Genomic DNA, 26,977 nt, shown 5'->3' with positions numbered 1-26,977 from the left:
TTCAGGTAATTTGTAAATGGTCATTTATCAGTGGTCTGGGTTTGATCTGATGAGACTTTTGCTTTGTCTTCACTCTGGTGGAGATTTGGAGAGATACTTTGTTAAATGGAGCAGAATTCTTAAAGTCATTTTCAAATCCCTTTTGAGAAGATTCGTTCCTTGTAAAATTCACAACCTAAATGTTTCAGAGCAATATCAACTTTATGGAGGAATTATGGGTAGAAAATGTTTTGCTATTTAGTTCACTGTGCAGCTGGCTTTTCTTCTGCTAGGTAAATAACAGCGACAATATGATGAACCATCTTCTTAGCAGCACATGAAGTCTCGGCTTCTCTGTGTTACCGTGCCAACCCTAATCCGTGTCTGGCGGGTCAACACCCCTCGTGTTCCCCCGTGCCAAGTGTCATAAACTTTTGTTTCTCCTACGTAACATGTTTGTTAGTGCGTCTTTTATGTGCTGCTGCTGAGTCAAATGAAGGCCAGCTGACATTATCTCTATTTTTCATCTCCCTCTGTGGTCCCATGAGGCTGTGTGTTTAGACAACAGTCAAATCATGATGGAGTAGTACCATGCCTTTACATCCACAGGTATGGGTCAGTACAGAAGATGTAGGCATGTATGCTATACTTTACATGTGGAGTGTGATGTAGAGGTTGGTGTGCCAGTGATGCAGTGTGTGAATCACAGTATGTGTAAAGTTCCACCTTGGATTCCCACTCTGATGGGAGTCTTGGTCTCCATACCTGGGGGTAGAAATGTGAATTCCCCATGGGTTAAGTCATCCTCACAGAGACAATGCTGAGCTGTACCAGAGGGAGGGAGATAAAGAGACTGCTCTGACAAACTAGGTACTTGGTACAGATGTGAATGAAGTGTTTGCACATCTGAGGACAGTGAAGAGAGACGAGTGTAGTAAGAGCACTCCCTATTCTTCATCCCTGTTTGATTTACAACTGTTCGGTTTTAGAACCGAACTGCCCCTCCACTCTGCTATGGAAAGAGGACATTCTGTCATGGCATTCCTTGAGTGGCATCAAAGCAAGGCATCAAAATAAAAAGCCAACAAGTGAATAGTTGTTCAACGGAAATTCAATGGAAATAAGTCCCAGACTTTATTGTGTGTTATCCTCGATGATTTTACTCATGCGCATGTATGGCTTTTTCAAGTTTTATGTGTGCTTGTTTTTTTAAATGGTCGAATGAATAAACTAAACTAAAACCATAAACTGATATATCATACCATCTATCATATCATATGAAGGATATATTATAATACAACTATAGAGATAATTATTAATACTAATAAAGTTATACACAAATTACATTGTTATCACTTTCAAAATAGAGCAAATTATAATAATATCGTAGGTGGAATTATGAATTATATTTACATGTATCCGACTATAATTATATACAATCATGCAATAATCTGTATGATAGGCTAATGGTAATTATCGATGAACTGTCTTGAAGAAACTCTGGCAAAACTTTTGAATTGGAAAAGAAACAGAAAAGTTATACAAAACTCTATTACGCTTTTCGATTGCACTGTTTCGTGGTGAATTACATACTTTGCGTTTTACTTTCGACATCAATCGTTAGAGCGCAGGATGCTTGCCAAGAACATAGCCATCTTGAGGAGGGAGCTGTGGGAGTGACTAAAGAAAGAAGCGTTAAGATTTGTTTCCCTCCTCGCTCGTTCAGCGGGATCTCTATATAAAGCACTGAGATGCCGCTGTAAAGTTAGTCAACAGTCACAAAGTTACTCTGCCCTCTAGGACCGCAGCCAACGAGTACAGCTCCACTTCAGCACCAATTTAGCAAACGGGAAATACTCATCAGGCGCAGAAGCTTTTGGATAATTGCCGGATAATTCCAGTGAATCCAGTGATTGAGGTTAGCATGTTTTTCTACATTTAATCAGATTTATTCTGCAACATGTATTCACCATGTAATTCTATGCTTTTGGGTGCCACTGAGTTCAAACATTTTATAATGTTCAGAATTGATAAGAATATGTGAATGTATTTAAAAAACAAATGTTTTCTTTTATCAATGCTGTTGTAAATTATTTAGCCTGTCATGAAACACTACACATTTCAATATTGTCCTGAACATTGTTATAACACATGCAAGTGCAGTGCTCCAGCCATCATCGCTGCCACATTTCTACTTCTGTGAAATAATGTCAAGCCCAGGTGTCAATTCCTAGAGAGCAATTTAATGAAAACTGTGCATACAGTATGTAGCTTATATCAACAATATAGCTATTTTGAGTTAGGTTTACCTAGGAGCATGTGTTGTCAACTTGTCCAAGGGGAGTTGTGTTGATGTGTGACACTCCTTGGTTTGACATTGGGGGCAGTATAGAAGAGTTACTGCAGAGCCAACAGGTGAGAGCCCACCAGGCTCCTCTGTGTGTGTGTGTGTGTGTGTGTGTGTGTGTGTGTGTGTGTGCGTGCGCGTGCGCGTGCGTGCGTGCGTGCGTGCGTGGCAGGCTGCTCTGTCTGACACTCAGGTATAACATTCATGAGAATGATGAGAAAGGCCCAGAAATAAAGACTGGTGGAGGTTTGGCGTGAGAAGGTAGGCCGGGACACAAAGAGAGTGCCAGAGGAGGGGTGTGGTGGGATGGTTGGGCTGCCTCAGGCCAGCCGGCTGGCTCCCATCACTGGCTGGGGCTGCTTGGCGCTGTGACAGTGTGTTGACACAGACCGGCCGTCAGACCTCAAGCCGCCATTCCAGGCTGAGAGAGAGAGGAGGAATTGAAGGATGCAGGGAGCAGTGCTATGACTGCGCTCTCTCTTTCCTTCTCTCTCCCTCTCTGCCATGCCTTCTCCTGCCGGCTGATTTAGTAGCCCTGCTGTTTGTCTTCTCCTGGCCAATGGGGTTGTGGCTGAGGCTGAGAGCCTGCCTTGTGCCCTGTGAGCCCTGTGTGCTGTGGCAAAGGAGGATGAGAACCACACACTACCTCATATTCATACTAAAATGTTCTGTTTTAGTAAATAACTCTACATCTGTCTCTTCCCCCCTCTCTCTTTATTTGGCTTTCTCTCCCTCTATTTTCATCTCCCTATCCAGCATTCTCTCTCATTAACTAATAACCCTTTCTGCTGTAGTTCTTCCCTACTCCCTCTACTGTTTTAGATTGTGATTTTGCAGGTCAGCCAGAGGACGATCAGAGAGAGGTTACAGAGATGATGGGCTTCTTGAACCTGACTGATTACTCTCTTTCCACACAGATTATATATCACTCTGGAATCCAGGGCCATTAAGGACAATTAATGGCTTTAATGAAATATCTGCAGTTATGTTTACTGATAGATCATAGTTCCAAAGGGGCTGAGTAAAAGTGAATTTCCTTAGTCACTGTGTTGAGCAATCGATGGAAGATTACAATTAGTCATTATTATGGATCATAAAGGATATCCCCAGCTAATTGCTGTATTATGACAGAGCTGAAAAGAGCTTTGAAAGGATTTGGCTGCCTCTCTAAAGTCAAATTGAAGATGATCAGGTACAATGTGGAGATTAAATGTATGAGATATTGTCTGACTACTGAAAGCCTTGTAGAGAGAGTGTATCCTTGGATATGGAGTAATACCACTCATTTGGCTACATAGCTGATGCCTGCTGGACTGTTCATTTATCACGGTACTCCATTTAGTTTTTTTTGTTTTTTTTTGTTTATCTGTCGGCCCTAGCCCAGAACTCAGTGTGTAGTTAACCTACCCTCTCTGCCCACTCATTGTCATTTTACCTGTTGTTGTTGTCTTAGCTGATTAGCTGTTATTGTCTTACCCGTTGTTGTCTTAGCTACCTCTCCCAATCAACACCTGTGATTACTTTATGCCTCGCTTTATGTCTTTCTCAAATGTCAATATGCCTTGTGTACTGTTGTTTAGGATAGTTATCATTGCTTTAGTTTACAGTGGAGCCCCTAGTCCCACTCTACATGCCTCAGATTCCTCCTTTGTCCCACCCCCCACACATGCGGTGACCTCACCCAGTATAACCAGCACGTCCAGAAATGCATCCTCTCTTATCGTCACTCAGTGCCTGGGCTTACCTCCACTGTACCCGCACCCCACCATACCCCTCTCTGCACATTATGCCCTGAATCTATTCTACCACGCCCAGAAATCTGCTCCTTTTATTCTCTGTCACCAACGCACTAGACGGCCAGTTTTGATAGCCTTTAGCCGTACCCTCATCCTACTCCTCCTCTGTTCCTCGGGTGATGTGGAGGTTAACCCAGGCCCTGCGTGTCCCAAGCCACTCTCATTTGTTGACTTGTGTAATCGAAAAAGCCTTGGTTTCATGCATGTTAACATCAGAAGATTTCAATACCCAACTACAACATTTTCAGTCAAGATAGAACTGTCAAAGGGGGAGGAGTTGCAATCTACTGCAGAGATAGCCTGCACACTTCTGTCATACTTTCCAGGTCTATGCCCAAACAGTTCGAACCTCTAATTTTAAAAATGAATCTATCCAGAAATAAGTCTCTCACTGTTGCCGCCTGTTATAGACCCCCTCAGCTCCCAGCTGTGCCCTGGACACCATATGTGAATTGATTGCCCCTCATCTATCTTCAGAGTTCGTTCTGTTAGGTGACCTAAACTGGGATATGCTTAACACCCCGGCAGTCCTACAATCTAAGCTAGATGCCCTCAATCTCACACAAATCATCAAGGAACCCACCAGGTACAACCCTAAATCCATAAACATGTGCACCCTCATAGATATTATCCTGACCAACTTGCCCTCCAAATACACCTCTGCTGTTTTCAATCAGGATCTCAGCGATCACTGCCTCATTGCCTGCATCCGCTATGGGTCCGCGGTCAAACAACCACCACTCATCACTGTCAAACGCTCCCTAAAACACTTCTGCGAGCAGGCCTTTCTAATCGACCTGGCCCGGGTATCCTGGAAGGATATTGACCTCATCCCGTCAGTCAAGGATGCCTGGTCGTTCTTTAAAAGTAATTTCCTCACCATCTTAAATAAGCATGCCCCTTTCAAAAAATGTAGAACTAAGAACAGATATAGCCCTTGGTTCACTCCAGACCTGACCGCCCTTGACCAGCACAAAAACATCCTGTGGCGGACTGCAATTGCATCGAATAGTTCCCGCGATATGCAACTGTTTAGGAAAGTCAGGAACCAATACACGCAGTCAGTCAGGAAAGCAAAGGCTAGCTTTTTCAAACAGAAATTTGCATCCTGTAGCTCTAACTCCAAAAAGTTTTGGGACACTGTAAAGTCCATGGAGAACAAGAGCACCTCCTCCCAGCTGCCCACTGCACTGAGGCTAGGTAACACGGTCACCACCAATAAATCCAAGATAATCGAAAATTTCAATAAGCATTTCTCTACGGCTGGCCATGCTTTCCTCCTGGCTACCCCAACCCCGGCCAATAGCTCCGCCCCCCCCCCGCAGCTACTTGCCCGAGCCTCCCCAGCTTCTCATTCACCCAAATCCAGATAACAGATGTTCTGAAAGAGCTGCAAAACCTGTACCTGTACAAATCAGCCGGGCTAGACAATCTGGACCCTCTCTTTCTAAAACTATCCGCCGCCATTGTTGCAACCCCTATTACCACTCTGTTCAACCTCTCTTTCGTATCGTCCGAGATCCCTAAAGATTGAAAAGCTGCCGCGGTCATCCCCCTCTTCAAAGGGGGAGACACTCTAGACCCAAACTGTTATAGACCTATATCCATCCTGCCCTGCCTCTCTAAAGTCTTCGAAAGCCAAGTTAATAAACAGATCACTGACCATTTCGAATCCCACCGTACCTTCTCCGCTGTGCAATCCGGTTTCCGAGCTGGTCACGGATGCACCTCAGCCACGCTCAAGGTACTAAGCGATATCATAACCGCCATAGATTAAAAAAACAGTACCGTGTAGCTGTCTTCATCGACCTGGCCAAGGCTTTCGACTCTGTCAATCACCGTATTCTTATCGGCAGACTCAATAGCCTTGGTTTCTCAAATGACTGCCTTGCCTGGTTCACCAACCACTTTGTAGACAGAGTTCAGTGTGTCAAATTGGAGGGCCTGTTGTCTGGACCTCTGACATTCTCTATGGGGGTACCACAGGGTTCAGTTCTCGGGCCGACTCTTTTCTCTGCATATTTCAATGATGTCGCTCTTGCTGCGGGTGATTCCCTGATCCACCACTACGCAGACGACACCATTCTGTATACATCTGGCCCTTCTTTGGACACTGTATTAACTAACCTCCAAACGAGCTTCAATGCCATACAACACTCCTTCCGTGGCCTCCAACTGCTCTTAAACGCTAGTAAAACCAAATGCATGCTTTTCAACCGTTAGCTGCCCGCACCCGCCCGCCCGACTAGCATCACTACTCTGGATGGTTCTGACCTAGAATATGTGGACAACTACAAATACCTCGGTGTCTGGCTAGACTGTAAACTATCCTTCCAGACTCATATTAAACATCTATAATCCAAAATCAAATCTATAATCGGCTTTCTATTTCGCAACAAAGCCTCCTTCACTCACGCCACCAAACTTACCCTTACTGACTATCCTACCGATCCTCGACTTCGGCGATGTCATCTACAAAATACCTTCCAATTCTCTACTCAGCAAACTGGATGCAGTCTATCACAGTGCCATCCGTTTTGTTACCAAAGCCCCTTATACCACCCACCACTGCGACCTGTATGCTCTAGTCGGCTGGCCCTCGCTACATATTCGTCGCCAGACCCACTGGCTCCCGGTCATCTATAAGTCTATGCTAGGTAAAGCTCACTGGTCACGATAACAACACCAACCCGTAGCACGCGCTCCAGCAGGTATATCTCACTGGTCATCCCCAAAGCCAACACCTCCTTTGGCCGCCTTTCCTTCCAGTTCTCTGCTGCCAGTGACTGGAACGAATTGCAAAAATCGCTGAAGCTGGAGACTTGTATTTCCCTCACTAACTTTAAACATCAGTTATCTGAGCAGCTAACCGATCGCTGCAGCTGTACATAGTCCATCTGTAAATAGCCCACCCAATCTACCTACCTCATCCCCATATTGTTAATCTGCTAAATTGTAATTACTTCTCTACTATGGCCTATTTATTGCCTACCTCCTCACGCCATTTGCACACACTGTATATAGACTTATAGTTATGCAATTTGTTCTCAATGTGGTGAGATCTGCTGTGATATCATTTCCCGGACTGATGTATTGCAACCAGTGAAAATGCCTCAAGTAAAATGGATCAATACCTATAGTACAGTTACCCATGGCAAGAACCAGGGTTCTCTTGCATTAGCTCAGTCGTCTGTCTGGCCATGTGCTTTGCTCTGTAGCCTGTTTTGTTGGCTGGCCGGCTCACAGTGTGTTTTCTCCCCACAGCATCGTGTCTGCTGTGCTCAGGACCAGAGCTCACACAAGGCTGCCCACTGTGGTCTGCCCAGAGCCCTAGACACAGACGCCCAGAGACCCGTCCCAGAGACCGGAGATGACTGCTGCCATGCCCTGCTGGCTCTCCGCCCTCACCCTCACCCTAAACCTCCTGGTCCTCTCTGCCAGGGAAGGAGCTGCCCTCTTTCTGCCCGACTCCAATGAGCTGCGGCAACTACTGAGCCGGTACCAGGATGACCAGAACAGCACCGATAAAACAGCGGGTAGTAGGACCCGACGGGCCATCCAGTGGACAGACCGCGGGGAGATTCTACAACTGCACAACAAACTGAGGGGACAAGTCTACCCCACCGCATCCAACATGGAGTACATGGTGAGACATGCCATCCTGAAATGTACACTACCGTTCAAAAGTTTGGTCGTCACTTAGAAATGTCCTTGTTTTTGAAAGAAATGCATGTTTTTTGTCCATTAAAATAACATCGATTTGATCAGAAATACAGTGTAGACATTGTTAATGTTATAAATGACTATTGTAGCTGGAAACGACAGATTTTTTACGGAATATCTACATACAGAGGCCCATCAGCAACCATCACTCCTGTGTTCCAATGGCACGTTGTGTTAGCTAATCCAAGTTTATAATTTTTAAATGCTAATTGATCATTAGAAAACCCTTTTGCAATTATGTTAGCACAGCTGAAAAATGTTGTTCTGATTAAAGAAGCAATAAAACTGGCCTTCTTTAGATTGTTGAGTATCTGGAGCATCAGCATTTGTGGGTTCGATTACAGGCTAAAAATGGTGAGTTGCAAAGAAAAAGCCATATCTCAGACTGGCCAATAAAAAGAAAAGATTAAGATGGGCAAAAGAATACAGACACTGGACAGAGGAACTCTGCCTAGAAGGCCAGCATCCCGGAGTCGCCTCTCCACTGTTGACGTTGAGACTGGTATTTTGCGGGATCTATTTAATGAAGCTGCCAGTTGAGGACTTGTGAGGCGTCTGTTTCTCAAACTAGACACTCTAATGTACTTGTCCTCTTGCTCAGTTGTGCACCAAGGCCTCCCACTCCTCTTTCTATTCTGATTAGAGCCAGTTTCTGCTGTTCTGTGAAGGGAGTAGTACACAGCGTTGGCAATTTCTCGCATGGAATAGCCTTCATTTCTTAGAAGAAGAATAGACTGATGAGTTTCAGAAGAAAGTCCTTTGATTCTGGCCATTTTGAGCCTGTAATCGAACCCACAAATGCTGATGCTCCAGATACTCAACTAGTCTAAAGCAGGCCAGATTTATTGCTTCTTTAATCAGTTTTCAGCTGTGCTAATATAATTGCAAAAGGGTTTTCTAATGATCAATTATCCTTGATTAACTTGGATTAGCTAACACAACGTGCCATTGGAACACAGGAGTGATGGTTGTTGATAATGGGCCTCTTACGCCTATGTAGATATTCCATAAAAAATTGGTCGTTTCCACCTACAATAGTCATTTACAACATTAACAATGTCTACACTGTATTTCTGATCAATTCAATGTTATTTTAATCGAACAAAAAATTTGCTTTTATTTAAAAAAAAAAACATTTCTAAGTGACCCCAAACTTTTGAACGGTAGTGTATGTACTGTAGCTTTAACTATCATCACCCTGACAGGTACACTGTCAACACACTGTAAAGAGGCTCACTATTCACACACTACTGTAGCGCAACAACCTCTATTACATGTAGAATACATGGTGAAAGTGACGGGTTGGGGGTTGTTTCACTAGCTGGAGGCACAGAAAGCTGATGAAAAGCAGGTGCGTGGCAGGTAGCCTAGCGGTTCAAGCATTGGGCCAGAAAGCGAAAGGTTGCTAGTTCGAATCCCTGAGCCGACAAGGTGAAAAATCCCTAATTGTGTCAGGGTTGCCATTGATAATGGCAGACCCTGCTGGTCGTGACCCCCCCTCCCCCCCAGTTGGGGTAGGCAAAAAACACATTTTCAGTTCACACGTGAAATAGGACAAATATAAGCACCCACCAATGTATTATTATTAGATAGTACAGAGAGATGGAGGTAAACACCAGCATCAGTCTCTGCTGCTCAGGAAATACCAGGGTCTTGTGTTTATGAGACAGTGATATAATGTAGGTGAGTGTTTATAGGCTCCACTTTCAGTGGGAGGGTTTTGATTTTACTACTGTTAGGTTCTGAACAAACAGAATAAAAAGTCATGGACATCTAGAAAAAGCTCAAACCAAGTTTATTCACCCACTGGGTCATACAGCTGCAAAGACAAAGATAGGATTAAACAATAACAAATATTTATACCTTCCTACTAGGCACAGTCAACTCCTTGCACATCTAGACAGCCAATACATTATTTTTTTATATATATTTTTCACCTTTATTTAACCAGGTAGGCCAGTTGAGAACAAGTTCTCATTTACAACTGCGACCTGGCCAAGATAAAGCAAAGCAGTGCGACACAAACAACAACACAGAGTTACACATGGAATAAACAAGCGTACAGTCAATAACACAATAGAGAGAGAAAAAAAAAGTCTATATACAATGTGTGCAAATGGCGTGAGGAGGTAAGGCAATAAATAGGCCATAGTAGGGAAGTAATTACAATTTAGCAACATCTCTGTTGCTAGTCTGGAACTTAATTGGTTCCTCTCACTGGTGTAGTCATGGCCCTGCCTGGTGCTAGAACCTTCATGGGTGTGGAAGTACAGTATATGTGTGTGTAATAGGACTGTTCTTTCTCACTTCATCTGACCTGACCTCGGGCCGACTTCCTCGCTCCTCCCTAATCCACAACTGCCCTACCTTAACAGTGACTGAAACCAGACTGTTTGCCCTTTGCCTCCCTCCTTAGGTGCCATGATATTTAACAATACCATGTTTTGACAGAATGTAAACTTTCTGCACTCCCCCTTGTCTCACTCAGTAACTTTCCCTACGCCTAGGTTCTATCCACCCTACATTGATCGCCAACATATACATTCATTATACATGTAAAGTAATCAATAAGTTCTAGTATGGTAACATGAATAAGTATGTTTCAAGCTGGAACCCAACACTACAACAATCTTCTCTTCTGGAAAAGATGAGCTCATGGTAGTCAACTACTGGCAGCCTGGAGAGGAGCTGGCTTACTGGGAGGATAATTACACTGACTCTACTTTACCTGCTGGGAGTCAGACACTGCAGAGAGGGGTGAAGACAGGGTAGGCCAGAGAGAACGAGGGAGGCCAGAGAGAACGAGGGAGGCCAGAGAGAACGAGGGAGGCCAGAGTGGCCAGTGGAGGAGAAACAGAGTGCTACATGGAGGGATGGATAGAGTGGGAAGGGGACTGTGGAGAAGAGAGAGCACTGAATGTTATTGAGAGGGATAGTGTTTATGGAATATGGTGACTGGGTAAGAAGGTGGACTGAGGTTAAGGTTAATATAGTTTAGATGGACAGACTCGGGGGGGGTTGTGGTTGATGTAGTTCAGATGTAGTACTGACAGTGTGGTGTCTTGTGACTGCGATGTGGTCTGGCAAGAGAGGAAGGGCCATGAAGTCTCCCTCTGCCCTGCTCTTCTGTTCTCTGCCAGGCTTGGTTCTGAGGACAGGACTGGGGGTATAGCCGAGCTGGCATAGTCATGGGCATGCATATGTATGTGTGTGTATCTGTATGTGTGGTGGTGGTGACCACCAATGGCCTGGAAATGTACTGAGGAGAGACACTGTGAGGCGCCACACTGTACCAGTCCTCTCCTCCCCCTCCTCCCCCATATCCTAGTGGTGAGAGTGGTGGCAGAGATGAGTTGCATCCCATCTTTCCACCCTCTTTTCCATGGGTAGAGAGAGAAACCCGCTCAGGAAATATGCCTAATTCAGCTGTGATTGCTAGGGATTTGTAGTGGAGCGGGGCCAGGCGCTGCTCCACTCACATTTCCTGGGCTAAAGCTAATGTTTTACTTGTATCCATATCAATTTCAGCTCCCTGGGAAGAAAGAGGGCTAGCAGAGGCCTACTAAGGTAGCTAGTGGTTAGGTAGGTAGCTATGAGGAGACAGGAGTAGTATTATTATATGAAGGGGATCTAGCTGGTGGCCTGATATTAAAGCAGCTGGGGTAAGTCTAGCTGTGGTGATGGTCATGGATGAAGGTCGTTTTGATGGGTCTGTCTCACTGTTCACTGATCATATGTTTGAGTGTGTCACAGTGTGGACCCCTTTGCTGTCATTAATGTTACTGAAATGTGTGAGTTTTAGTGTTACAACTTTGTTCTAACAGTGTTATTTGTGTGTTTCCAGGTCTGGGATGATGAGCTGGAGAGGTCAGCCACTCACTGGGCAGAGGCATGCCAGTGGGAACATGGACCTAATGACCTGCTCATGTCCATCGGTCAGAACCTCGCTGTTCACTGGGGCAGGTAAGACAATATGACACACACACACGCATACATACACACATGTACACTTCACACGCACACGCACACACACACACACACACACACACACACACACACACACACACACACACACACACACACACACACACACACACACACACACACACACACACACACACACACACACACACACACACACACACACACACACACGCGCGCGCTTTGTGCTGTCTGCTCCCGAGTCTATGTGAGTCTGTAGTGTGGCTGTTGTGTGTGGATGTACACTGAGTGAACAAAACATTATGATGAACACCTGCTCTTTCCATGACAGACTGACCAGGTGAATCCAGGTGAAAACTATGATCCCTTGTTCATGTAACTTGTTAAACACTTCAATCAGTGTAGATGAAGGGGAGAAGACAAGTTAAAGAAGGATTTTTAAGCCTTGAGACAATTAAGACATAGATTGTGTATGTGTGCCATTCAGAGGGTGAATGAGCAAGACAAGATATTTAAGTGCCTTTGAACAGGCTATGGTAGTAGGAGCCAGGCCCACCGGTTTGTGTTAAGAACTGCATCACTGCTGTTTTTTTCATGCTCAACAGTTTCTCGTGTGTATCAAGAATGGTCCACCACCAAAAGAACATTCAGCCAACTTTTGGATGCCTACGGGAGTGCAGCTCCCGCTGATCCCAGTCCATACTCTTCTCTGTCTTGGCACCCCAATGTTGGAACCAGCTCCCCCCTGAAGCTAGGACAGCGGAGTCCCTGCCCATCTCCCGAGAACATCTGAAACCCTACCTCTTCAAACAGTATATATATATATACTTTTTGGTTTTTATTGAGGAACACAAAGAAAGTACAAATAAAGTAAAAGAACCACAGAAAAGATCTGTCAGTTACAGCGCACATCACACATTCATCAGATTAGTTGCATTGACATCATCTTTTGAATTAGACAATTTTCAAGTACGAAACCCCTTTTCCCCAGTATTCCTGACCTCTCTCCTGTTGAGTTCTTAAAGCAAAGGTCATACATATGGTGTATTTCTTTAATAATATCTAACCATTGTGTCACGGTGGGAGGGTCTTTTTGCAGCCATTTCCTAGTGACAGCCTTTTTACTGGCTGCCAGTAGGACCTTCAAGAGGTACTTTTCTCTATTGTCTAAGTTATCAGGTATTTCACCCAAGTACAAAGAAATTCATGTTTGTTCTATGTCAAATCCCATTATTTTCCAATGTAAGATCTTATTTCTCCCCAGTAAGTTTTGATTGCGGGGCAAGTCCAAAAGATATGAGAGTGATCCACCCTTGATAGCCCGCATTCTCTCCAACAAGGGTGTAGTGAACCAGTCTGTTTTGATTTCAGTTGAGGTGTTATGAAGAATTCTGAAGAATAACAGAATTCTCTCCATGACCTTGAGTTGGTGGAGCTTTGTTGAGTCTCTAATATGTTCAACCATGTTTCATCAGTTATTTCAATGTTAAGTTCCTCCTCCCATTTCTGTTTAATATAGTTTGTTGATTGTTTCTTTGAGGATTGAATACCCAAGTAAAGATTTGAAATAGCTACTCGAGGGTCAATACCTTTTATCTCCCTTAAGAAATAGTGTCGAACTTGTAGGTATCTGTAAAAATCTTGTTTATCCAAGCCATGTTTTTTTACTTAGGTCCTGGAAGTTATCTAGGTCCCCATTCCTTATAATTGTACTGAATGATGTGATGCCTTTCTGCGTCCATTGTTTAAATCTGCTGTCCTGAGTTGCAGGGATGAAGCTGGGGTTGTATGCGGGCCAACTCAGCAGTTTGACCTCTATCTAAATAATTGTGCTCAACTACTTTAAACCATGTCTTAAGAGAGAAATTAATCCACTGATTTGGTCTATTGTATATTTCTATTACCATGTCCTTATTTCCCAAAACTGACTGTATGGGTATCTCTGTATGGGTGTCTCTGTATGGGTGTCTCTGTCAAAGTAGTCTCCATGTCTTTCCATTTGGATTCGTATTCTGAATTGCACCAACACACCAGAGGTCTCAATTGGGCTGACACAAAATAATATTTTAGGCTCTTCAAACAGTATCTTAAATAATCCTCCTCCTCACCTCGACCCCCCCCCAAAAAAAAATGTGACACCCCCCCACACACACTCCACCCCCCCTTCTAGCTCTGACTCTACTGATAACTACGTTATTGAAGAAAAATAGACTTTCTGTCCCTGTGATATGTGGTTGTCCCACCTAACTATCTTAAGATGGAAGCATTAACTGTATGTTGCTCTGGAGAAGAGCGTCTGCTAAATTACTCAAATGAAAACATTTAAAATATGGACCAACATCCTTGTGAAATGCTTTCGACACTTTGTAGAATTCATGCCCTGACAAATTGAGGCTGTTCTGAGGGCAAAAGGGTGCAACTCAATATTAGGAAGGTGTTCATAATGTTGGGTATACTCAGTGTATGTATTTGTGCTGTGTGTTTGTTAGTGTGTTCAGAGCATTGCAGCCTGACAGTGGGGCTCTTTGTGCATGACAGTGGAGGGCTCCCTCAGCAGGTGCCATTCCAGGAATCTGCTCGCTCGCGCTCTCACAGCCCCCTCTCCCTTTCTCTCTCTTCTGATGCCAACACCGGCCAGGGCTGTTTTTCTCCCTCTTCGCTGCCAGTTTGTAGTCTCAGCACTTTTCAGTACCGTAAAAAGAGATGTTTACAATAAAGGGCCATAATTGATTCGACAGGCTGTGGAGCCATGTTTAGTTTTTGTAATTTTTTCTCAGCATGGCTCGAGTTCCCCAGTGTTGGAGGGAAACAGACTGTGAGTGAGTCTGTGTGTCTGCTGGGTCAGAACCGGACTAATCAGTGGATGCCAGAGGGGAGCCTGAGGGGAGGCTGTCTGTCGTCCATCTCAAGCCCAGCCAAAGCACCTGGCAGCCCCCTCAGATATTCCTCATATGGCTCTGGTAGCTGGAGGTCCTCCTGTATGAGCGCTCTGTGCTGCTGAGGCTGATGCTGCTCCCTCTGTGTCTGCAGGTACCGCTCCCCAGCCTACCACGTCCAGGCCTGGAATGATGAGGTGAAGGACTACACCTACCCCTACCAACATGAGTGCAATCCCTGGTGTCCCGACCGCTGCTCAGGGCCCATGTGCACCCACTACACCCAGGTGAGTCTTGGCTGGGGGAGAAAGGGAGTGGGGGTTCTGAGTTTTGAGCTTTGAGTTCATGAGTACTTCCCTCAACAGTTCCTCCATGAACAGCAAACCACATTTGGATCTAATTCCATATTAAATTGTATTTTCTCAGGTTTCCTTTGAACTAATATAGATGATCTGTGTATGAGCCTGTGCAGTGTTCAAGGTCATATGTTTCCTCTCTACCATCAGTATATAATGGACAGCACGTGACTTTTAAGGGTGATGCTGCTGCAGGTATTCAGGTCCTGTGTAAAAACAATGTGTTGCCTGCAGCCTCTTCAATGGGTGTCCATTAACTAAAAACAGGGGGGGGGGGGGGGTGCCTTAAACAGTGTGGTTACCATAGGACCACATGGGGGCACAGTAGTGTAGTGACAGGGGAAGTTATTTACCACCTCAAGACCATGAAACCATCACAGCAGAAAGGGTGAAACAAAGGGGATGAAATAGGGATAAACAGAGAGGGGAAGAGAGGGACAAGAGGGGGATGAAGAGGGAGAATTGGCTTCCTCTCCTCATACATTTTACATTTAAGTCATTTAGCAGACGCTCTTATCCAGAGCGACTTACAAATTGGAAAGTTCATACATATTCATCATAGACTTTAATTTGTAGCTGGGATGGGTTTGTGAAAACAGCCTGACCCATCCTCCTGCATCTGCATACTTCACATGGGAAACCAGGTTACTAGCATCTGAAAACATTTCCCAGACACACCAATCATCTCTGTGTTTGACCTGGATTCCTTTGAAGATGCAATGCAGGAATGCGGGGAACAATGCCAAGTCTGAACACCCTCTCCTTGTTTCTGCCTTTCATTTTCTAGGAATACTAGCGTAGCGTAGCATAGTTGGGGTCCAATCCCTACCATAACACTGCAAAGCTAGGTTATGCTAGCCCCTCCGGGTCAGTATCCTCACAGTCTCTCTCTGGGATGACACAGAGCTTTACCACAGGCTCCAGCCCTCATCATCACATCTCTGTGTATGCTGTAGTGGTGTAGCAGTGCGGTGTCTATGCTGAGTCATTGTCTCTAAGTCAATACTGCCTGTGGCCTCTCACTGGCCCAGGAAAGGGAAACACATTCCTGAAAGAGAGGGGGGGGGGGGGGGGGGGTCAGAGAGAGAGAAAGAGAGAGAAGAATTAGGGGTACAAGGGGAAAGAGTGGTATTGGAGTCACGTAACAAGCTCTTAGTAGTAGGACTGCCCTGGTGTCAAATCCATAGGTGCTGCCTGTAGCTTTACATTTAAGTAGTAAAAAAACCTAATTGAATTACTATTTTTCACTTTTGTATTTGGCATTTGATTCTTGATTGATACTGTTATTGTACTGCATTGTTGAGGAGAGTTAGCAAGCAAGCATTTCACTGTAACATGTGCACGTGACCAATAAACTTTGATTTGATTTGATTTAACAACCTCTCCATATTGACAGAGGAAGTGGGTCTGTCCAGAGTTGTCTTTGTTCGGTCCGAGCCACTGCCAGTATCATTTACTTACATTATTAAACTGGATCATGAGAATGATCATAGAACGTCGCAGGAAACAAACTGTGGTCACACTCGACGTCTATCACAGGGGCCCCATCAATCTGCCTCCAACACCCCAGCATGGGAGCCACTTCCTGTGGCAGGAATGAGGGATCTATGAGGGGCGAGAGAGATGAGTGAGAAAAAAGAAAGAGAGAGGTCTACAGTGACATGGTGCTTCCTACCGATGTGTCTGTGAAGCTTTTCTCAGATCTCCATAGCCACCTATGACAGGCCCCTTCAAAGGCTGCAGAGCTGCAGGGCACCAAATCAAATAGTTTTAGCTAGTACAGTTGTCTGCACTTTTATGTGGAGCTGAGGAACTGTATCGGTGGAGATGGATGTGTGGTCATAGAAAGAACAACGAGTCAGCAATGCGAATGTCCTTTTATAATAACAATGTTAATGGAAGTGTTGTCTTCTCTGCAGCTGGTCTGGGCCACCACTAGTCGTGTGGGGTGTGCAGTGCACGTGTGTCCCAGGATGAATGTGTGGGGGGAGATCTGGGAGAACGCTGTTTACCTCGTCTGTAACTACTCCCCCAAGTAAGACCAACTCACTAACGTTACTCTCATTTCCCCACTCATTCACACATCACGTCTCCAGTGTTCTATTTTACATACTTCTTACCACCACATGGGGTGTTTACCTAATACCAAACGCTTTTGAGGGCACATGTCAGGGTATGAATTTGTCTGTCTAATGTTACAGTTAAAGTGTCTGTCTAAGAAGTATTTCATGACACATTGAGGCCATGCTGAAATTCCAGCAGAAGTTCAAATACAAAAATAATAAAGGAAGGGGAAAGAGAAACAGGTCCTAAGCAAACTGTTCCAGACAGACCTCGTTTCATTTCCAGAGGGAGAGCAGGAGTGTTTTCATTATCCAGCTGGACTCAGGGATTTAAGAGTGTGTGATAATGTGCAAAGAACACGTGAATAATTACAAGGCCATGTGCCGTGATGGCTGAGTGCTGATTAGTTTCCAGTCAGTCATCCTGACCACTGTGCTCCTTCCTCCTCCCCAGGGGAAACTGGATCGGAGAGGCCCCTTACCAACATGGGCGCTCATGCTCACAGTGCCCTCCTAGCTACGGAGGAAGCTGCAGGGACAACCTCTGCTTCAAGGGAGACTCTCAGCGTTCTGAGACTGAGGACATGAACGAGGTGGAGAAAGCTCAGATTCCCATGTCACCCCGTACCACCGCCAAGCCTGTCCCCAGACCCAAACCCAAGCCTGCTGCTCCCAACAAGCCCTCCGCTCCCAAGGCTCCCACCACCACTTTCCTGGGTGAGTTTGACTAGTGGGAATCGTGTTTAGGGGCTTTCAGAGTTGACTATTTCTATGTATTGTTTGGGAAGGAATGAGATCCCTTATTGACCAGTAATTGATTTGTCTTCCACAGCTCAAAACATCAAGTGTGAGACCAAAATGCGTGACAAGTGCAAGGGAGCAACCTGCAACAGATTCACCTGCCCTGCTAACTGCCAGAACAAGAAAGGGAAAGTGTGGGGGACGCTCTTCTATGATGTGGTGAGTCTCACACTGAAGTCCAACATTTCACACTATACATTTTGTATGCCTGAATGTGTTTCTAAGGATTATTTTTCTATTTTTCTAGCAATCAAGTATCTGTCGTGCTGCTATGCACTATGGCATCATCAATAACAATGGTGGTCTGGTGGACACTACAAGGAAAGACAAGTTGCCATTCTTTGTCAAGGCAACAAAGAACGGCATTGAGTCATTCAGGTAGATATTTCTGGTAGTCTTTATTTTCTGTCGTCATTCTGCCTGCTATGCTCATTCATGTTTTGTGAAATGAATGATTTCCTGAAATGTAATGGTCTTCTAATGCCTGGCTTTGATCTCTTCACAGTAAATACAAAGCCGGCAATGCATTTGTGGTGGCCAAAGTGGAAAGTAAGTCAAACTTTTTCCAGAATAAGTGGAGCATGCACACCCTTGTTTTTAGCTTCTTCACCTGATGACTTTTGCAGCTGTTGATGGCGTATGTCTCCTCTCTGTGCCACAGGACAATCAGTCGACTGCTATGCAACAGTGGCGGAGATCTGCCCCTTCAAGAAGCCCTACTCCAACTGCCCAAGGTGCCTAGCTCCTCTCCCCCCACCATGTTTCACACGCACAGCAAGAAGTGATGACTTGTGAATTAAGGGCCTTGCTTTGTAAGCAAAATCTAATTAGAGTCAGATTCCTGCTCTGGGCCAAATGCTTTAAACCTCCATTACAAAACCACTGGAATCTCCTAAACATGCAGACTCTGCTAGAAGGAAGCGTCAGTCTTTCCTCTGTTCTACAGAAGTTCTACGGAAAATGTGTCAGGGTTATTCATGACATGACATACATTACATTTAGCTAAATTGCAAATTCTTGCAGAAATCCTGCATTTCTCATTGTTGCATCATAAACCATGGGTCTGCCCATTCAATTGTATTTGTCAATAATAATGCATTCTCAATGTGTGTCTCCCTCAGAGTGTTCTGTCCAGCCAACTGCAAGAACGAGCCATCCTACTGGGCTCCGGTGGTTGGGAACAGCTTCTACACAGATGTAAGTGCTGGACCTAGTCACTGGGTATTCCAGAATGGCCTCACCATGCCTGTCCTATCCTCCTGACCATGCTGAAAGGCTGAGAGGTCATACTGACAGAGGACAAAAAGTTCATCCCCACTGGGCCTGAGTGCGGTCTAGCCCCGTTGAGCACTTAAGAGACTGTGGCCTGAGGCGACCACGAGCAACTTCTGAATAGCAGTGTGAACACAGTCGGAATGGGAGCACTGGTGATGCAGGCCTGGTAATGGTCGCCAGTAATGTCTCTCCCAGTGCTGGGTTCGACCACACACAGCTGCTCAGCCCTGACTGGCGGATTAACTGACTCATAACTGGCCCAGAGATTGCATGCCTGAGGCCTGAGGTCTGAGGCATGGGACTGTGTCAGGAGAGGGCTTTAGGACCAGTCTCAGAGAGGGAGGAGCAGTGGGACTCACTATCACCTCCATTATTGTCACTTCACCTCAGTTCCTGCCAGATCACCTCTTTCACTTCCTAATGACCTGAGGGCAAATCTCAAATGATACACTATACTCCATACAGAGCGCTACCTTTGACCAGAGACACATACAGCTCTAGTGACAAGGAGTGCACTATATAGACAATAATATGCCATTGGAGACACGCCATATGTCGTTCTAAAATCACCTCTGGCCTAAGTTGCAAGTTGCATGTGTAACCTAATGTGAGACTGCAGTGGATGAAAGGAGTGAAACAAATAATGATGCTCCCCTGGGAACCATTTTGGACCTACATTGATCAAGTTACATGAAGTTGATGTTTTAAGTGTTGTTGCCTCGAATGAACTTGTTGACTCTTGTTTTTCCCCAACATTATTTCACTTAGATGTTGTCCAACTGGACACATCAGTTTCCCAGAGATCTCAAACAGGGCCTAATGACTGTATTTTGTCAGGGCAGAGCCTGATTCTAACACTTAAACACTCACAGCGCCAACACTGAGCAAAACACAGCAAAAGGAGAAGAACAGGCCTATATTGACATGACAGAAGTCCCTAGACACCAGTCCGGTTCACCAGACACCAGGGAATGTGGCCTGTGTTGGGCTAGACTAGTGTGATGGAGTATGATGAATGAGCTTCCAGGTTCGTGATAAGGACCCAGGGTCTGACACGCTGGAGCCAGACTCAGTGCTTCGGACTGGGGGACAGGAGGCACCATGCCCTGCCTCAGAACCATGTGTGGAGTGTACAGCTCTCTGCTGCTGTCTGTCATCTGTAATCCAGAGTGGGGCAGCAGTTTACATCCTGATAATGATGTGCCTGGCTTCAGCCTTGCTATTGTCATGCATGTGTACATGTACAGGATTTGTACATATTGAATGCTCTGGAAACTAATACATTGACTGTATTTGGTGTGGCTCTGTGCACTGTATGTGCCTGTACTGTACCCAATACAAGAAGCATTACTGATATAGTGAAATTGAATAATAAGCCATGTTTGTGTATCTGATATCATGAACCCTCTCTTCTGATACCCCCCCCCCCCCCCCCTCAGCGCTCCAGTATCTGCCGAGCAGCCACCCATGCCGGGGTGATCCAAGCCGGTGGGGGCTACGTGGACGTCCTGGCCCTGGATAAGAAGAAGAGTTACGTTGGCGTCCTGAAGAACGGCATCCAGTCAGAGAGGTGGGTGCCTGCTCTACCCTCCTCTTCCCCTGTAAAATACCCTTCCCTGCCCTCTCCCTACCCTTCCCTCACACGCCCCTCCCCTGTCAGACAGAGGTCTAGGGCTCAAGCACGGAAGCCATTGGCGCCAAGTCCATGTTTGGCACACAGGGGTGCAAGAGTAATGGTGTGGTTTGGTGTGCGGACGGCCCACACATGAACTCTTTGCTTATTTTACCCGGATATTCAATGGAGTGTGTAAAATGCTGCATGGCCAAAATCAGCTGAGCTAGAGTACAGTGAAATCTAATGCTGAAATCAAGGGCCCCCTCACTGGGAGCCTCACCTTAACCTTAGTGTGAGTGAGGACATGGGCTGTCAGTGACAGGGAACAGTATGGTATTACAACCATGGCTATCAACAGTCAGCCCCTGGTGTGATAGAGACTGATCCAGAGGTTGACTTCTGTCCAAGTGAGGACCCAGCTGTTAGGAAGTGGGGCGTACATGTAGCTGGTTGGGTGGACGGTTCTTTAATAAGGAGGAAATAATCACAGCCTATTCATTTACACGGGGATGGAAAAGCTGTCGGCGGCTGACTCAGTGCTTCCCTATGCAGGTAATTGCAGCCAATCTGATGCCAATGGGACGGGCATCATCCTGGCATTACTGAGATTGGCAGGCCTTCGAGGCCTCTCCACTACTGAATTAATAACAATGCCATCAGGCCCAGCACAATAGTGGTTGTTGGAAAGATCAGTCACTATAACAGCATGGTTAACAATGAGCCAGTGTTTGAGTCATGTTTCCAGATACGACCACTCTGATTACGCTACTCTTACTGTAGGATGTCATGAGCAACTTGAATTGCCTTGAATTGGAGCCAAAAATAAATTTGGTCCACAAAACAACTGACTGACTTGACAGCAATATGGGTTATATTATTTGAGTTTTTCTTAGATTTATGTCACTTTATCTTAGTAATGAGTTGAAAGGACACTGGTTAACTGTTTGAGTTCATGAATGAATGCTCAATGTAACCATCTCTCTCACTTCTCTTTTGCAGTAAGAGCAATCCAGAGGGTGGCTCGTTCCGTGTTTTTGCTGTGAGGGAGTGAGTCTCCTCCATCTCAGGGCCTCCCACTCATTGGTTCAGGGACTAACAGGGTCCCCAATCTGCTCTTACTGCAATCTGGGGGCAGGAAGTGCCCATAGGTTTGATGCCATGGCAACTCCTCCCATCTGTCTCTGTCCCCCACTCTGGGAGGAAGCAGAACTTTCCATTGGACCAACAGACACTTCTCCCTCTTAGCTAATAAACAGTATCTGACTGCTCAAAGTCGGTGGCTAACATCACAAAGAACCCTTCTGTCTTCTCCTACCCTTCTCACCTTTAAACTGCATATTATTTTTGTAAGATACACAAGCAGTAAATGCAAAATGATGTGTAACATCAAAGACCAATAGAACAGCTGGTGCTGGATCTCTGCGTCTTGACATGTAGTTAGGTTTCAAATCAAATATGTCATATTTGTTTATATTTTATGTTCTTAATACAAAATTGAATCATTGGTCTCCATACACAGGAATGTATATTGATCACTGTATTTAATCATTCTGTACAGATTTCATTACTTAATTTTTTTCTTCTTAAATGGGTGTATTTTGACAGTTTTATATGTGTTCATAATGTATTTTGTAGCTTGTCTCCGCTTTCCTAACACATTAATGCTTTCATCGTGGTCTTTACCTTTGGCGGATAGGCCATGGTGCTTGAGTTAGGAGAGGATCTGTGTTTGGCATGCTGGACGAGCTCACAGTGGACAGACAGGCAGACAGAGACAGACAGACTTAGGGGTTGCGTAGGAAGGGAAGGGGAATGAGGAGGAGGGGAAGGCATACATCCAAGGAAAATAAACCTTTCCTGAATACAGCTTGTACTTGTTCCAGTGTCAATAATGTTCAGACGATCTGGTAAAGGTACAAAAACATTGTAGCAATATTCTGTCCACTGTGAGCTCAGGAAGGCAATGGGAGCTTGTGTGGGCAGGGCTTTCAAAATGGTGGCATATCTGGCTTCATCTGAGGACATTCACAGATGAACGATGTTCTTGTTTGAAAAATGATTCTGTATTTATAATAGCTCACTGCTTTATTCCCCCTTTCCTCTCTTGATGCCATGTGTTTTGATTGAATAAGAGAAATAATGTACGATAGGTTGAATTTGTCCCCACTTAAGACAGTTGAATGTTGTAGGTTTTGTAGAAAGAGGGTCTTATACAGTCCAGTGTAAGAAAGGTGTGCCAAGTGTTCCTATCAGCAGGTTTAGCTTCAGTTAGGATTCATGACTAGGTAATGATTTGTAAAATACACAAGAGGATGCAGAATATGGATCTGTTTAAACCACTCATACCCAGTGATGTAATAAATAGTTACTTATCCAGAAGGAAGGCACACAGAGGCAGAGGCAGGCTTCAGTTGGAGAATATCCTCTTAACTGCTGAGGATTTGTCGTGAGAGGAGAGTAAATCTATGTAAGTTGATGCTGGAGGTTTTGGGTCTCCTAAAGAAGGACATTAGGTATCCTATATCTATCCCTAGGCTAGACTGAACAGCAGTGCAGCCATTCTCTTTTTGTTTTAGTTTTCATCTTTCTACTTTTTTTTTAGGCTACCTCAGTCTTGTTGCTGCGCTAGGTTTATAGTACATTGGAAATCTTAAGGGAAATGTTAATGGTTTGTACAGCTTTGGAAATGGAGTGTAAATACTTTGATTTGTCTTTTCTGAACTGTTCTCTATGCTGTAAAGGTATCTTTCTAAATATATGTGGTGTGTTATTTTGTTTGTTTGTCTAGTTTGTATGGTGTTTATAGGCATTGGATGGGTTTTGTATTTTTTTGGCACAATTTGAAAATAATTAAAGTTTGAAATAGTTAGAATTTCAGTTTCTTTAAGTTTCTTCTGTACATTGGATATAGTAGGATACAATACATACATTTTCCTAGGTAGTAGGAACATGTTCCTATAGCAATTTAGCATAAATACTTATTTCTCAACAATCCAAATACAACAACACATCTTAAGCCAGGTCACATGACTGGAGCAGTCAGGTGACATGACAGGCATGCTGAGTAGTGATGGGCATTCCTGCTCTTTTCAGTGAGCGGGCTTGGCTCAGCTCACCAAAAAGAGACAGCTTTTTTGCATCCCAAACGACGCTTAACATTTTTTTGGGGGGGGATTTTTTCAAGTCAAACAGTTTGCGATAGTTTGAATATGATTGGTGTTAAAACAATTCTAATTAAATTATTAAATGAAATCATACTCTACCTTAACCACAATGTATTTAAAAATGCATGTGTTTGTTCTGAAAAAAATGCTATTAAACATTTGCATTTAAAGTATAACTTTTTAATGTATATAAACAAAGTGCATATAAATCTAACCATTCAAAACTAATACAATCTGACCAGCATAATATAATATTGCACCATATCAAAGAAAGATAAATAACAATGTGCAAAACTGCAGCATCCCAGTTAAAACATTAAACTGGTCCCTCTTTTCTCTCTCTTATTTATTGCCATGTTATAACCAGCAGCACACAGCAATGCTGACCATATTTTGCCTTTATGAGAGATTTGCATTCAGAAATGCAAGCTGCCTCACTTTCGAGGGGCTGATGCGGTTTCTTCTCTCAGTAATTATTTGTCCCGTTTTCGAGAAGACCCTCTCAGAGGGAACGGATGTGGCCACTATGCAGTCTCCCTGTCATGACTTTAGTAAGCCATGGGTAGACAGAGGCCTTGTTCTTCCACCAGCTCAGAGGATCTGCAGATCTTTGGAGGAGGAGCTCCTCCTATTAGGATCGAACCTCCATTATGGCATCTACTGAGGGATTCCTTCAAGCTGCATCCCCAGTTGCTCTCTCATCAAACAGCATCCAAACAGCAGATGTTTGTGGCACTACTGCTGGTGCTTCTGCTCCATCTGATCCCTCTTCTTCCTGTTGCTCTGGTGCCTGAGCCAGCTGACTGCTGGGGCTGTCCCTTCTTGCTGCTGAGATTATTCTTTGAAGAGCCTCATCAATCGCTCTGGCATCACTGAAGGCTAACTTCTTAAACCTGGGGTCAAGTGCAGCGGTTTCTGATAGCACGGATTATATTCCATTCTGTGGAACTTGCTGTCCCTTGATGAACATAGGGTGTCCATCAACTCTGTCACATGTCCTGTGGTTACATTTTGCTTCTCTCTGACGGCTGGCTGTGATTCGCTGCAGACCCTTACACAGGAGTATCATTTTTGAGGCTGTCACAGCTGAAAAGAGAGAACAGTAACTTATTAGTTAAGGTTCATGTTTTGTCTACTGATACTACATTATCATCTACTGCTCATATACATATATAATACTGGATTAAATAATGATGAAGTAATAACTGCTTACTGTACCTCTCCACTGATCTCCACAGTGACCTGCTCAAAGGGTTCCAGGAATCTGCACACCTCCACCACCTCCCATTCCTTTTGGGTCAGAGCATCAACAGGTGTATTGACAATGGCCAGGGTAGAGATGATAACATCCTTTGACTCAAGAAACCGCTTCAACATATAAAATGTTGAATTCCACCTTGTAGTGCAGTCTTGTTTAGGCCTCAGCTCAGGCATCCCCATCTGGCGTTGTGTAGACTTTAGTTTTTCAGCACCTACTGTGCTCTTGTGGAAGTATTCCAAGGGTGCTTTCACTTTGTCCACAGTGGGTTTCATCACCTTCAGAGCATCTCTTACAATCAGGTTGATTGTGTGGGCAAGACATGGATGATGGGTCCATTTAAAAATGTTCATGGCTTTGGTTATGTTAGCTGCATTGTCGCTTGCTATTCTCTGGCCACTCTCAGCAGTTCCTCTGCCAAGTTCTCTGAGGTGTCTGTTGCTGAACTCAAAGCAGTCCAGAAGACAGCTAGACATCGAAAAATCTTTAATGAAGTGACATGTAGCCGACATGTAAGAAGTGGTTACCCTTGATGTCCAGCAGTCAGTGGTAAGGTAAACTGCAGTAGCTTTTTGGACTCTTTCCAGCACTGAAGCCTGTGTGCTCTCGTACAGTTGTGGAATAAGGGATTTTGAAAGGGGTTTCCTGCTTGGAATTGTGTACATTGGATTTAGACTATTGCTATAATTTATAAAACCTCTGTCCTCCATGATCGAACATGGCTGGAAATTGGTGGCAATAATTTTTGCCAATGCAATATCAATTTGGCCTTGTTTTGCTACAGACATAGACTTTGGCATAAACTGGTCCATAGAAGTGCATTGCTGTGGGTCGCGGAGTAGGCCTACTTGACTGAGTGGATACATCTCCACGTGTGGAGGTGCTGGCTCCACCACTATCACTAGCAGGCCCGCTAGTTTCTCAAAGCTCCGCTACAGCTAGCTTCACAGTTGGGTGCACAGTTCGCATATGCCGGTCTAGGTTGTGCGTAGAACTGGCTTGATATGAGAATTTGTTTTGGCGAATTCTACACTGTACTCTAACATTGTCTACATTATTAAAATGCATCCAAATGCTACTGTGCTTCCGACTCATTTTCCAGCTGTTGTTTTCACAGCTGTCCTTCCTCTCTCTCATCGGCTGCTAAGTGTGTGACTGTGAGTGAGTTGGCTCGAGCCTCCCTCACGCATCTTTGGTTCATTGGTTGACACTGCGTGTCTGATTGACAGGAACAACAGGTGAGGCTGTTAGTCTGAGCAGAAGGTCAGAACGAATGTGTGCGCTTGAGCATTTAGGCCTATATTATCTTATAAATTTTTTCGTTCTTTGAATTAGTTAATTCTATTCATTTAAATCTTTTGATTATTCATATCTTCATTTTTTAAATATAAACAAATTTGGCTCTTCTGATATGTGAGCCGGCTCCCAACGTTCACCTACAAGAGCCGGCTCTTAGAGCCGATTCATTCGTGAACGACCCATCACTAATGCTGAGGTCCACAGCAGGAATGAATGGAATAGAGACCTAGGCCACCCAGGCTAGGCCCATTATCTTTGGAACAACTTCACTGACCACAGACACGATCTGAACTGGCCTTGGTCTGCCTCTGGTGGGTACAGACATGCAGGAATGGGGTAGAACAGATTCCCACTCAGTTCAAACAAATACTTAACCTTAGGAAACACAGAGATGTTATGCTGATACTGTAGTCCTGTAGATCTGAGTTAGCACAGTACAGAGATGGTAGGCTGATACTGTAGTCCTGTAGATCTGAGTTAGCA

General features: G+C 44.6%; 1 protein-coding gene across 1 annotated transcript; it reads left to right on the top strand.

Annotated features, from left to right (window-relative positions):
• Window positions 1-1,690: 1,690 nt before the first annotated feature.
• On the top strand, window positions 1,691-23,645 carry LOC139562987 (cysteine-rich secretory protein LCCL domain-containing 2-like). The gene is made up of 13 exons (XM_071381210.1): window positions 1,691-1,897; window positions 7,387-7,768; window positions 11,690-11,808; window positions 14,818-14,950; window positions 16,939-17,054; window positions 17,537-17,799; window positions 17,915-18,042; window positions 18,131-18,261; window positions 18,389-18,432; window positions 18,545-18,617; window positions 19,005-19,080; window positions 20,598-20,728; window positions 21,773-23,645. Exons 2-13 carry the CDS (start codon window positions 7,493-7,495, stop codon window positions 21,822-21,824), a joined length of 1,542 nt encoding a protein of 513 aa, XP_071237311.1. The 5' UTR covers window positions 1,691-1,897; window positions 7,387-7,492; the 3' UTR covers window positions 21,825-23,645.
• The last annotated feature ends 3,332 nt before the right edge of the window (window positions 23,646-26,977 follow it).

This window comes from Salvelinus alpinus, chromosome 33, assembly GCF_045679555.1.
Source record: "Salvelinus alpinus chromosome 33, SLU_Salpinus.1, whole genome shotgun sequence".
NCBI lineage: Eukaryota > Metazoa > Chordata > Actinopteri > Salmoniformes > Salmonidae > Salvelinus > Salvelinus alpinus.
This window is presented reverse-complemented; position numbering and strand designations above follow the sequence as displayed.